The sequence below is a fragment of the Cariama cristata genome, unplaced genomic scaffold, assembly GCF_000690535.1.
Source record: "Cariama cristata isolate BGI_N322 unplaced genomic scaffold, ASM69053v1 scaffold5288, whole genome shotgun sequence".
Lineage (NCBI taxonomy): Eukaryota > Metazoa > Chordata > Aves > Cariamiformes > Cariamidae > Cariama > Cariama cristata.
Genome location: NW_009629315.1, coordinates 1 through 13,930, shown reverse-complemented (window position 1 = coordinate 13,930; position 13,930 = coordinate 1). Strand labels below are relative to the sequence as shown.

Sequence of the window (13,930 nt, the reverse complement as noted above, 5' to 3'; positions counted from 1 at the left end):
TGGTGATAATAAATACAAATGACCCCTTAGACTGGAAGGATGAGTCTGATAATATTCATCGTGTGTAAAGTTAGGAGCAAGACTTCTACAAGAAAACATGATCTCCCAGTTGCTAAATTTCTCCTTTTGTAAAAAGGTTCATGTGAATTTATTCTAGAAGGAGCTGTCATGACTAAGAGGAGCTGATTTGCTAGAGCAGGGGATAGAGAAACAAAGCTGTCATACCCAAAGTAATCAGCATGTTCTTCCTGGCCAGCTCTGCACCTTGAAACTCTCTACTTATGCTCCTGACTGGCATCTGCTGTAGAAGTTCATATATTCTAGAAGCATCAGCTGTGTGGGAGTTGCCAGTGTCTGAAGTTATCCACTCATGGAGTGCATGCAGGTTTGCAAGGCTCTTCTCAGTGCCTGCTGAGAAATAAGACTGACGGAGACTTAGGTCTGATCTTTGTATAGTTTAACATCAGGATTTTAACCTCTACTTCCACCTTTCTGGAAAAATTGCCTCACAACTTCAAGCAAGCAGTAGCAGTGTTATTAAGCAGTAATTCGGGTGGTAAAAACAAGTGTCCAACAACAGTAAATAAGAATTAAGACGTACTATGCAGCTTTTCACACAAGGATGGCAATAAATGCCTACCTCGCAACTCCTCTGAACTGCTCCTGTGCATGCTTTGTTCAGAAAAAGCACCTTCCCGAACAGTGGACTTCCTGGTCCAGCTGTACTCCTCAGGATGCCAAAAGGAATGGGAAAGGCAATAGCCCAGTGTGTAACCCGATAAGAGAAAGCTTTGTCTCAAGACAGGAGTCTGCACCCTTATAGAGCCCTGTTTTTTCCCCCAAATAGGAACTTTCAGACCTGCCTGTATTTTCCAGGTCAAACTGAGACCATTGCAGTCTGTGGCTGTTAAAGGGGGAGGGAGAAATATATTCTCTTACGGTCCAGATAGATCTAGGTCCTTTGTTACCTGGACCTAACATCTAGCTCTTCCTTTCAAACTTTCTCAAGACTGCTTGCAAAGGTCTGTACCTTGCTAGCTATTATGCTGAGGTCTAAAAACAGCTTGCCAAAAGATCTGGGTGATACAGAGGACTGTGATGTCCAAGGTTTCATACCTTAGATAGCTGATGGTGTCTACTCACTTGGTCTGGCAGAGGAGTAGCATTTGCGATGCTAGTTTCCAGTATTAAAAGTATTCATAGAAGGTTATGTGCTGCACCAAACTGCTGTAGAGAAACAGTGCTAGTAGGTTGTCATTGCTGCTAGCAATTGTGCAAGCTGCAGAAGAGGGCTTAATGTGGACATGCGGTGCCTACATGAGAAGCAAGGTAAACCATTTTTTTTATGCTGATGCTGTACTGTTGTGGCTAGATCAAACAGTGCTGCAGTTCAGACATGCCCTGAGGAAAATGAACTATATGAAAGTCACTCTTAATCACTCTCAGCTGATCACCATCTGAGTAAGCATTGCAGAACCAAGATGATCATGACAAAAATCATACTCCTCTCCAGCTGCAGTGGGCACACAGCTCTGCTGAGGGTGTGTGGTGTGGTTAGTTTTGTTTTGTTTTCTTGGGCAAAATTGGGTCCACAGGACTTGGTTGTATCGGGTATGCTACATGCTATTTGTTGCTGTAGTTTACAGGGCTAGAAATGTAGCCAGAGCATGTGCGAGTTAGCTCTGTGATGGTGGACCCTAATGACACTCATTCTGAACTTCTCTTTAGTGGTATGTTGTTGCTGAAATGGCTATGTGGCAGTGTGCATGGATCTGCCATTCCATGTCACGTTAGGGAATAAACTTAGTCTCTAGCTTGAGTTCTGTTGGTAAAGGTACTGCATTGTAATTGCCTTGACTCTTTCATGTTGAAGTGCTAGTGAGAATTCAAGTGCAGTGGGTAACACTCACTAACCTAGCAGTTCTGGGTCAAGGCTGGTTAAGATTGACTTCTCCTGAGGGGTTTGTATAAAGATGCTGCTGTTGCAGCTGAGAGACTGCAACAAGGATGGTAAGGAAGAGCCTTTCCTGGAAAGGTATGTGGCCCTCAGCAGACTGCACTTAGGGCAGCCAGAAGATACTCAGTTGTTCCATTGCCAGACCGTGGCTACATGTCAGCTGAAATGCAGATGTTGTTGTTGGGCACTTGCAGCTGACCTTAGAACCACCAGGGACTGTATCTGTTGTACCTGAAATTGAGCCCTAACCCAGTTCCTACAGCACAGACTGGTAAGGTATGTTCCTGGGTAGCACTAGCTCTGGTCTCTACTAAAGTCTTCCATGAGTTTCTAAAGAGCTGGGGGAGTAGGAAAGAAAAGGGAATGAATGATGTGACTTTTTGTTCTGTCCCAGTTCAAGTGGAGGAATGTAAAGCTACCAACTTTGTAAACAGTAACTTTGAAATTTAAGACAAGGCTTGCATGACTCCGTAGATAGTTTTGTGAATTTGGAACTGGAAGTAGCAAAAGACATTCCCTATACCTTTTTTTGTCATGCCAAAACTGCACAAGGCTAAGGAAGTCTTAGAGCTCCTCCTCTCCCCATTTTCCTGCCTGCTGCCTCTGTTCCAATTTCAGCTGCAGTCCTAACACACTACCTTGCTCTTGTGGTTTGAAAGTCACTAAGAGGGGCAGAAGCTTAAAATGATGATCTTCCCCTTGTGTTTTGTGAGTCTTCAATAAATCTAGCTCTATCTGCTTCTTATGAAAAATGGATAGAAAGCAACATCTGTTGGTTTTTATCAGCTCAATGAACAACCAATTAATTACCATGTAGTCAACCCTTCTAAACAGACTAGTGTTACCGACAGGGCTTATAGTAATGCATTAGCATTGCAATTACCTTTGCAATTAGATTACCGATCCTGGAGCTGTTAGTATATAACAAGGATGTTTGCAAATGAAGTTTTAAAAAGGCCCAGACTTCTGACTCTGAAATATACTGTTTCTGTAGGATTCCTTCAGGAAAACTGAAAATAGCTGAATTGCCACCTTCTCATAGATTTGAGAGCTCACCCATGATTTAGCATTTGTATTAAATAGTCTTAAATCTCTCTATACTAAACTATGTAACTTCCATACAGTTTGTGTCTGTCTTACTGCATCTTCTGTCTCCTAGTAAAAATTGTGACCTCTTAGTAGGCTGACCATGTGCTATGTCTTGACAAGCATGTCAAGCTGAATTAAGTTTAGCTTTCACTTGCTGTAGTTTGCTGTAGAAACCTGTATCTTCAAAGGCAGTTTGTTGAAGAAATAGCTTGCAATGAGTAAGAACTGTAGGAGTATAAGAAGCTCAAAGCACTAAATGCTAGAGGGTCATGTGCTATTATGAAGGATACCAACCATGAATATAATGTTGCTGAATATGGTAACACTGCACAACTTCGTTAAGTGTCTATTTTTTTTCTACTGCAGGAATTTGAAGATGCAGCAAGCCTGAATGAGGACAGAATCATCTCCTTAAAGAAGTTGGACAATCTGAGATATTGACCATGTCTATTATGGATCATAGCCCCACCACTGGAGTGGTGACTGTTATTGTTATTTTGATTGCTATTGCGGCTCTTGGTGCCTTGATACTGGGCTGCTGGTGTTACCTGCGTCTGCAGAGGATCAGCCAGTCTGAAGATGAGGAAAGCATTGTGGGCGAAGGGGAAACCAAAGAGCCCTTTCTTCTGGTGCAGTACTCAGCTAAAGGACCTTGTGTAGAGAGGAAAGCTAAGCTAACTCCAAATGGCACAGAAGTGCATAGTTAACTTGGTGCAACACATGTATATGGACTATGTTTACATGTAACCAGCAGGAGGATCTCTATACTGTGAAGAACCTGGTCACATGCACACTACTCATCAGAAAACACCCTGATGAGGATTAAATAAGCTTTGTTTGTGGCTGCATGCACTGAGAAGTTCCACTTTGCATTGACTGTGTATCCTAATTTCTCTATGACAGGAGCTGACTCTCACCTGGCATAATGTCCATTGCTGGCAATGGACACAGGCATATATTGGTGTGAAGAGACTACTAGTGTTTTTTGTTACTTGAATGTTTAGCTGAGCCTATTTTGATGGAGCTACTACTGTAATGTGAACTACTTTACAACTGTGAACTGTAAATAGGCTGCCAGAAGCTTTTTGCTTTGTGTTCCACAGCATATGGGAATAGTACCATGCAACTGTATAGTGTAACACACAAGGGGACTCCTGAACCACAACTGTAGATGGAATTCCAGACCTTCAAAACCAAACCTGCAGTTAAAGCTTGCTTCTGCTACCAACTTGAGTGCACAGCCATAAAGTCAGAACTCCTACTCCTTACAATTTAGTGGACTGATGCAGAATACTTTCTTTGCAAAGGTGTAAGCCTTCAGTAACATGTTAAGGGAGGAAACACAGGAGATACAAGAAAGGAAGTGATTTCCTTTAGTTGCAGTGAGGTAGGTTAAGCTTTTGGCTGCTAGAACTGAGTTCTCTAACTATGTAGCTGCTGCAAGGAAACTGCCACTTTGATGGATTCCAACCTGGGAACTAATGATGGATACTGAACCCTAAGGGATGGTCCAGAAGGTTTCCAGGAGTTTGAAATGGCAGTAGAGCAGGCTTTGCTCTTCTGTAGGTCTGCATGCTGAAACTCCAGAAGTGGTTACTTATTAAAACTGGCCTAAGTGCAACTAGTATAACTTTCTCCTAGAACCCCTGTTTGTGTACTTAGTAGTTAGGGTATATTAACAGCCTGTTGTAAAAAGGCATTTTAGTCTACAGACAAACAGTCAACTATAGAATTCAGTTAATGTATCTTGTAGATAATTCCCTTAACTGTACTGCTACAAGATTAAGCTTCAGTCTTTCCTACAAAAACAAATTGTGATGGGGTAAGGGGGATTGCTGGTCAGTTTGTAGAGTTTTCAGCTAACAATGGTGAAGTCCTTCCAAACAAGGATATCCCTTCCATTTCCTGCTCTAGCTGAACTACAGCACATAGGAACTATAAAAAAAGATGTTAAAGGGGGAGTTCTGGACCTCAAAGGTTTGAGGGGGAGGAGAGGGGCAACACAGAGCCACCAATGGCAGCTTACATATTCTAAAACTCTTAGGGTAGGCACATATAGTTTGAGGCCACTGACTTGTTTTCTATGACTTCATACATGGCTTCCTTTGCCTACTGAAATTTTTAAATACTTCATTCCTTAGGAGAAAAAAGCTACTGTAAATCTGTTCCCTGAGATAAGCTACAAAGGATGAAGTCCAAGTTCTTCAGCTCTATAGGAAGCATTAGGCTTGCTTCTCATACCTGTACATATGGAACAACTAAGATGGGCCCAGCAGACTTGCTTGAGAATTGTAACTGTATGCAAGACAATAATGGCCTAGACAAAAAGTCTTGTCCCTTTCTTCTACAGTAAGATGTTGACTTGCATTTTTAGTGCTACATTTGCCTTTTTTTTTTTAATTGAAGGCTATAATTTGAAGCAAAATTAATGCTGTCAGTAGCAAAAAGCTCCTACTGTTGCCTCTTGAGTACAATATGGGATACAGCTGATAGAGGGCTGTTCTTACCCTGGCACTTTTTTTTTTTTTGAAGATACTGGTCTCATGAGACTTGCATGTGTAACCAGACCCATACACTCAAACTGCTGTATTCTAGAACTCTTAAATCAAGGAGAAAAGGATTAATTCAATAAGACTTTCTTTAGTTTTCAGTAGAGAACAGTTCACACATGGCTCTTGCAAGTTTCAAGACAGTCAGCTAACTGGTATACAAAAGTGATAAAAAGTGCTCAAGTTCTAGAACAGGATAGTTGTAGCAAGATGACTTTGTCCATTCAAGTTTACACAGATGAACTACCTTGATTTTAATTCAGCAAAGAGAATGCAGTGTAAAGGGCAAACTTCAGAAATTACAGAGAAGTATAAATCAAAGGTCTAATTTCTCTTCTAGCAGCTGTAAGAGAAAGCCAGTGGAAAAAAAAACTGGTCCTCAGTCACAGGTGCTTTACACTGCTGCCCCTAAAAATCAGCATCTTTAATTTAAATGGATAGGTGTTTGCAAGTTAGTGCAAGAGTAAAGTGCAGAAAGTGTTTTCCATTCTCCTCTTTAGATGTGGGTATCTAACAAGTTGTTCAAGTATACAAAAATATTCAATTTGATTTTTCTTTTTCTAGATCATGTGGGGGAAGAAGTCTTTATTTACAAAGAATTTCAATAAAATTTGCATAAATACCTATCCAATACTGCATCATTTGACTTTGTGCAAGCAATCATTCTGTCCTGTTTCCACTACTGTGCTCTGTCCCTATGGTATCAATATTATCAATCCTTTTTTCCTCTAATGTGGCAGTAGCTGTTGAAACCAATATATCACTATCTTCAGAAAGTGCTTGCTCTGACTGAAGGGATTCTTTAATTCCATCTTTGCTCTGTGGCTTTGCTTCCCTTGATGCCACGAGGATTCTCAGTAAAGTATTCTCTTTAAGGAGGTTTTCTGATGCATCAGCTAATTCTTGAAGCTTTTCAGCCATTTCTAATAATTCTTGATTCTTCTGATCATATGTGGCCTTTAGCTGCTCACTGTGGCGCTGGAGAGTTTTGTGCTGCTTTTCCAGTGTGTGTTTTTGTTGCTGTAGTCTATGTTCCTCTCTCCTAGCTTCAGAAAGCTGTGCTTCAAGCTGGTTGTGGGCCTGATGAAGGGCACCAATTTCTGATCTTAACTTCTGAATTTCTCTCTCTAAGTGGGAGATGTGTCCTTGCTGTAGAACTGCCTCTTTATGTAGACATTCTTTGGTACAGGGCTCTGATGAAGACAGACTTGAGTGATGTAAAATAAATTTAAGGAGATTAGGAAGGTTAACTGAAAAGTCTTCAGGGAACTTCACACTTTGTTCTTTCCTAGAAAGACATAACAAGTTAATATTAAAACATTCAAATAGGTAAACAATGATAACTTTATCATTGACTTGTTCAACTTGAGATCTTGTTTTTTTAATCAACAATGGTTAATATAGCAGCTAAGAGAAACCTGAACTCATGTAATTAAGATACAGCACACAGTATTTTCTTTTGATGAACCGTTTTACCTGTGGAATAGTCTAGGTGCTGTAAGCATCTCTGCACTGGATTGGTATTTGCCTGAGAGCAAAATTTTCTGTCAAATTTCAGGAAACAAATTTTACTCTTTTAAAAAGAGAAAGTATTCCAAGTATGGGTTATGAGCTTGAAGATACATATGGTAGCATCACTGTTAGGCAGGTGTGATCAGAGCATACCGATATTAACACTTGTTAGCAAGATGAAGGACAGCATTTAAGTGTTCCCAATTCTACATATGTTGTTAGAAGTTAAGTCCATATGTATAAAGCTATCTGATGGGAAATGACTATTTTGAGCCTATATATGTTATCCTGGAAGAAGTAGCTTCATGTGTTCCAACATCAGAAGGGTATTGCAAGGAACAGAAAAGTAGTTTGCTTTTAAACTGTAAGCAGCCACTTTAGTGAGAGGGAAGGCCCTTTTGCTGTCAAAAACCCAAATCTTTCTACTTGTTCCTCTTACTTCTTTGTCTTTATGCCACTGAGGTGATCAAGATGCAAACCAAACAAGGTGTGTTGGTTTTTTTTGTTTTTGTTTTGTTTGGGTTTTTTGGGGTTTTTTTTTGTGGTTTTTTTGTTGTTGTTTTTTTTTTTTTTCCTGAAGCTGTGAATAGTAAGCCCAGCATATGAAGAGGTAGGCCCACTGCTTTCTGCAACAACATAAACTGTTACTCTCAACCTGACAAAAAGTCCAAGCTGCTTGAAGACCAGCAAGTACCAAATTTCTTCCTCGAGACTACTAACCACCAAGACACCCACAATCTCCAGCTGTGTCAAATGATAAAATTATTGCCCTTTTTGGACCATGTGCATACTTCTGTCACAAAACATAGGAGGCTAAACTGTCCTCTGAGGTCTAGACAGGAACTAACTCTTAACCTGCTCTTTCTGAACCAGTTACATCTTCAACCTTTCACTCAGCATGTTCCAGTATAACATGAGTTTGCCTCCTCCTGTTGTAGCAGAGCTACGCATACTTCAGTATGTTTAACTGGGAAGCTAGCTAATAGTTTATTCATTTTGTATAGTCTTTAGCCTTTGTCAGTCAGAAGCATTTTTTTTTTTCATTAGAGAGCCATCAAAACAGAAGAAAAGCCTAGTTTACTTCCCCCTTTGATTGCCAAATTCATAACCAGATTAATAGTATGTAGCATACATTCAGACATGGGTTCATTACACAAGTCAGAAAAAGGACATAGGATAAACCCAAAGAACAATTATTCCAAAGCAAGAAAGCCAGATTGAAGTGCAATGCCCAATGCCTCAAAGTTTAGCACTGCTGCTCCTGTACAACATACACCATGGACAACTCCTCTGTCCCCACATGTGTGACACTATGTTTCTGAATTGCTTACACCATGCATCTGGAATAGGGGAGTTATTCAGTTACCAATTACAGTTGCCTCAAAAATGCTTTCTGTGAAATCCAACTCATTAGCATATGGCATATAAACATATGTGAATTTCATTTACTGAGAACTACTTATTTGTAGAAGACAGATACTGTATTTTATCGATAATTCAAGAACTTCAGCCAGATGAGGCTCCTGTTCAGCACAATTAAGCTATTTCTGGAAGCATAAGCAACATGATTTTTCTTCCCCTGCAGACTTCTGGTGATCAACCAAGTTACTCTTGTAATCACCATCAGCAGCTTCTCAGCTGACACTCAGCTCACATCCAAGTTTAATGAATCATGACATGATTTCGGCAAAAAATAAGTCTACACTAAGACAAAACTGACTCATTATACAGTGGTAATATTTTCCTACGTCATCATCCATTCTTACTGATCAAAACCACAGTATGTATCAGAAAAGCTAAAACACTATTTAAAACAAAACCCAAAATATTAACAGCATGTGGTGGAAAGAAATTGAGAACAGAGTTAATTTGCAAAGATTGTCTCATAAGGGAAGTGCATAAGGAGCTGCAGAGAAAGCCTTAATATGAGGCACATTTATATCCAAAATATACAATTACTCTAGTAGTGCTACTGATACTACAAATACTATCACAACCTAATGTTCTTGATTACCCAGATGCAGCAAAATATAAAACACGCTGGAGAGGAAAAGCAGGCGAGAAAACCATGACGAGAGGTAAGGTACCTTTATGAAACCAATTAGAATATTACAAAAACAGTCTTACTAAAACTATTAAGTCTGTCACTCCCGAGACAGTCCAGAGCTGCTTTATAAAACAGACGAAGGCAAAATGAGTATCTATGAAAAAAAATGGGGAACACTGGACTTTGTAGTAACACAGGGAAAATGGTTAAGTATTAGAGGAAGCTTCAGTTCCCATAAATTGTTCTACTGCTCTAAAACCTGCTTGAGCTATGCTTTAAAATAATTCAAGAAAAGCCTTTTCATCATGTTACACATGACACTCACTCTGTCCCCTAGAAGGCACGGCTCTGCAAACTAGATCCTTGCTCAAAAGTGAAAGGGAAAGTCACTCGACTCAAAGTTTCCAAACACTGTCAGGCTCATTAACTAGCACAGTGGTCTTAAAACTGTAGCCACAACAATATTTGGAAATCAGTTTCTAACTTTTTCCAGCCCTAAAATTAATCACATTAGTATTCCAGTCATTGTTAATATGGTTAGATCTAGTACATCTTCAGCTTATGCCACTTGACCTAACAGAGCAGAAGACAACAGCATACTACTACTACTCCTTGTCTCAATTGTCAACAGCACCTCATGAAACACGTGTGGCTCATCTCAACTAAAATTGAGACCACTCATCTTTAAACCAGCAGGTCCTCTGCTTGTAGCCACTCAAGCCAGCCAGAACTAATGGGCTGTGCAAATGAGAGATAAAAGAGTCTGAATGCTGGAAAATGTGCAAAACTGAGACCCAGTGGATCTGCAGGACTTGACAAGTAACTGGACTGGGGTATCAGCACTGAAGACTGCAGCTTTTGCTAAGCAGCAGATGAAGGTAATTCTGCCTTTATGTAGACAGGTACACACCTTGGAACTACTCCAGCTGAGTGCCTGCTTGATTAACCTAGGGAACAGAGAAGGAACGGAACTGGGCTGGAGGAATGTGGCAGAGGGAACCTGACCTGGGGCTGATTTGCAAGGCTTACTGCACAAAGTAGGGGAGATGATGATTTGGAAGTTGGGATGACTCAGAACTGATATAAATGAAACTATTTCTGTACTGAATTAAAACATGAATTTAGAATTGCAATACTTAAGGTTTAAAGATTTTGTGGTAGGTAACACAGCACAGTACCAATAGTCTGAATTACTATCTTCTGATGATAAGAGTTCTTGAGGGAGAATGGTGGAAATCAACATTTTTACTTTACATTGCAAAGAGGCAGGCATTTATTATAATGCTTGTTTTCATTTCCTTTCTATAAAAAACTGTAATTGTGTAAGATTGAGTATTCAACTTTTAAAAAAAGAACAAAACCCAAGGTCAATCAAGTCTAATGCATAGGGCATACATGTAACACCAAAACCACATCTGAAACACTATCAAGCACTTTCGAAAGCTTGTGGCTCTCCTGCATCTAATGTTTCTTTCTTGTTCCTCAGCCCCCTTGAAACTACCCTTCCCTGTTCTACACTCTTATTTCTTGGCTCTTTCTCTGAGGTCTTACTTGCTGTATATAGTTTCACTTCAACAGCATGTACACCCTGTTTTACTGCTCATCGCCTTTGGATATTTTCCTCTGTAGGTGTTAAACTGATACTGAAGCTTCATTTGTTTTCTGTTTTAAAGAAACAATGCAAGGCTTCTAGAATGCCAACAAATCTGCTGCTACTTTTCTCCTGTGAAAAGTCCAGCACTTGTTACTGAGAATGGAAACGAAAATATTTTGGTAATATACAAAAATTCCCCTGATGTAATTCTATAGTATCTGTAAAACCAATGCTGTGTCATTTTTTTTTTTTTTTCCTGATTACTGCTAAAAAAACTTAGTCAATAGCATTAAGGACACTAATGACAATTGAAGTATCTGCGCTATTTCAACAAAAAAAAATCTTTTAGAACTTTGAAAAAAAATGTATTTATGCCCAAGTGAAATAGTGAAGTAGTAAATGTTGCTTTAAGAAAGAAAAAAGATACTTCAATAACCACAGTGTTAGTTTACACAGGAAGTTCTTACATGAAAAAACTTTACTTTCAAGCATGGTTTTCATTTGAAGACTGTATCACATAATTTGAAATATTCATAGTTTAAAAAATTTTTTTTAAAAATCTTATGTTTAAGAAACACTGCAGCAGAACAGCTCAATAAAACCCCCGAAGTATTTGCAATAGGTTTTTCAGTTTTTCTAGCCATGCAACATGACAATCTTCCAGTAACTTTTATATGATTTCCAAACAGCTTTGAGAAAGTTTTCATTTTCAGTACATTTTCTTACTGTGTCATACTTCTGCTTCTTCAACTACCTTTTTTCACTCCATCCCATATTCTCTTTCTGCTTGATCATAACATTCATAACGGTTGTTTGGAGTTTTTTTGCTTCATATTCTTTTATGGCAACACAATGATGTCACCAAACAAGACTAATGATATCACAAAAGCAGGAAAAAGAAAATAATTCTATATTTGGATTTTATCAGGAATGAAAACACCTCTTATTTAATGTAATTTTATAGATTGAAATTTCTTTTAACATGAAACTTCTTTCAATACAAAAGGGAACATAGCTGACATATAAATGAAATATAAAACAGAGGAAAATTTAACACTTATTTTTATTAAATCAGGACACGATACAAACTATCTCTATATGCCATTCTTATACTATGTAAAATCAGAGTTTCGTTTAGATGTTAGCATCTCCTTTAGAGAGCTTATAAAGGCTAGAAGTATTTCACGTCATTCTCTCTGCTGCTGTTAAGACTAGTTCTTAGCTGATGGAACACTTCCATGGTTTATGCAGATCGCCAAAGAATCTGATATCCAAAATACAGGTACAGCTAGACACACATACATTCCCCCCCCAAGCCAAACATCAGAACAATGAGAGAAACGCAACCTGAAAGAACTTCAGTTTGAGCAATGAACACTCCAAAGTCCCTCTGATCATGTTACATTCATTCTACCACAGGGGAGTGAGGGAGAAATGAAGTTTCATAGATTAGGACCCACTGTAATATCTCCAAAGGATGCATAAGCCTTCCTTTAGTATCCAGATTCTCTACTTTGTTTCTTTTTAAGACAAATTTTCTACTTTAAAAACACATAAAAATCTATCTCCTCACCCTCTGTAACGTTAGGATTATTAGAATCTGTTCTCTTAAACAAGACTAAGCTTGGGCTGGATTACTTACTCTCCATCTGTGCTTATTTTTTGTTTTTCTTCATTAAAAACATAGCAAGCAAATCTTGCATTTTACTGCAAGAACTCATTATAATATTCTTTCAGATCTCGCTTTGTTTATCCAATTAGAAGCAATTAGATACAAGTTGCACTAGATCGACGTTGCACCACCATCTACATAATTTCTCCCCCTCTTCCCCTTCCTGTAGTCACTCACTAATTTATTTGGACCATGCCAAAATAATAATTTTAAATACAACCAAATAATAAGGAAAATTAACTGAAGAATAAGGGTAGTAATGCTGCTGTTCATAAATAAAGACTTACAAACAATTAGATAATGACCTTAGGAGAGAACATTCTCTATCTGCATACCATTAGCTATCCATGTCTGTTGAGAGGTTTTTTGTTGTTTTGTTGTTTGGGTTTTTTAAATTAGAATACGCATAAAGTAAGAATGCATATATGGAAATGAATTACTGTTTGGCTTTTTTCTCTACCAAGACATGTAGCCAGATAATTACTTTAACTTAGTAAAATGAAAGTTAAAAACCCACAGGGAAAAGAACTACATTACCTCTGATGAGGAAAAAATAAAATGGTTGGGAGACGATCTGTCATAAATTCCCATGGAAGGTCATTTCGAGTGATATCAATTCTGTTAAGAAAAGACGCACTGATGAAGAGAACAGGCAGATGAACAATCTGTATTTTGCTGTAAAATGCCATTTTAGGGATTGGAAATTAATTACCAATATTCAAGATGATGAATCTCAGTTTAACAAATATCTGCAGAGGATTTTTTTTGCTAGAAAAATATGTACAGTATTCCAACTGCTCTCACTCAGCAATTAAATCGCACAGTCACTCATTATGTACACACCTTCCTTCTCTGAAACAAACAGACCTGCCTAACAGTTTCTACGCAAGACTGAAGTTTTTTCTACTCATTAATTTGTTCCTCAAGTACAACTCTATGAATCTTTTCCTCTCAAGTAGTTTTGGGAATAAATTACTTTGCTGCTTCCAAGGACAACCATATTCTTAAAGGTACAATTTTTTTCTAAAGCTCTACATAGAAAGCAACACAAGACTTTTGTGAATGAAACATTGTTCAATTCCTTGTTATATTTTTATCTGCATATTTAGGTTTTCCTTGATTACAAATAAAATTTTTGTAAATGACAACAATTTTATGATAGAAAAAAACCAAATGATCACAGCAGTAATACTGCAATAAAAATAATGGAGCAAATGACAGAACTTCAAAGTCAGGAAAGAGAATGGGGGTAGATTTGAGAGTAGCATTACATCTGTGGGAATAAAGCCGCAATTATAAAGAGGTGGTAAATCCAGATTTTTAATTGAATTTTTTTCCTATACATCTCATGCTGCCTCCTGGATTAAGTTCAGTCAGAATGAAACAAGGATGCAATCAGAGCAGATGTTATTAAGTACTGATGTATTATCAAATACATGAACAAGAATGGGTTGCACTGAAACATTAAAAATCCTGGAAATATTGAACAAAAACATGCCTTTTTATATAT

At 38.3% G+C, this 13,930-nt stretch overlaps 2 protein-coding genes across 2 annotated transcripts; one reads left to right on the top strand and one right to left on the bottom strand.

Moving 5' to 3' along the window:
• Positions 1-3,462: 3,462 nt before the first annotated feature.
• On the top strand, positions 3,463-4,154 carry SNN (stannin). Its single transcript, XM_009705102.1, has one exon. It carries the CDS (start codon positions 3,490-3,492, stop codon positions 3,751-3,753), a length of 264 nt encoding a protein of 87 aa, XP_009703404.1. The 5' UTR covers positions 3,463-3,489; the 3' UTR covers positions 3,754-4,154.
• A 2,001-nt stretch (positions 4,155-6,155) lies between these two features.
• On the bottom strand, positions 6,156-13,038 carry LOC104165463 (thioredoxin domain-containing protein 11-like; the record flags this gene model as incomplete). The annotated part of the gene is made up of 2 exons (XM_009705103.1): positions 6,156-6,883; positions 12,958-13,038. Coding segments are annotated over 2 exons (709 nt in total), but the record flags the coding sequence as incomplete, so codon positions are not given.
• Between the last annotated feature and the right edge of the window lie 892 nt (positions 13,039-13,930).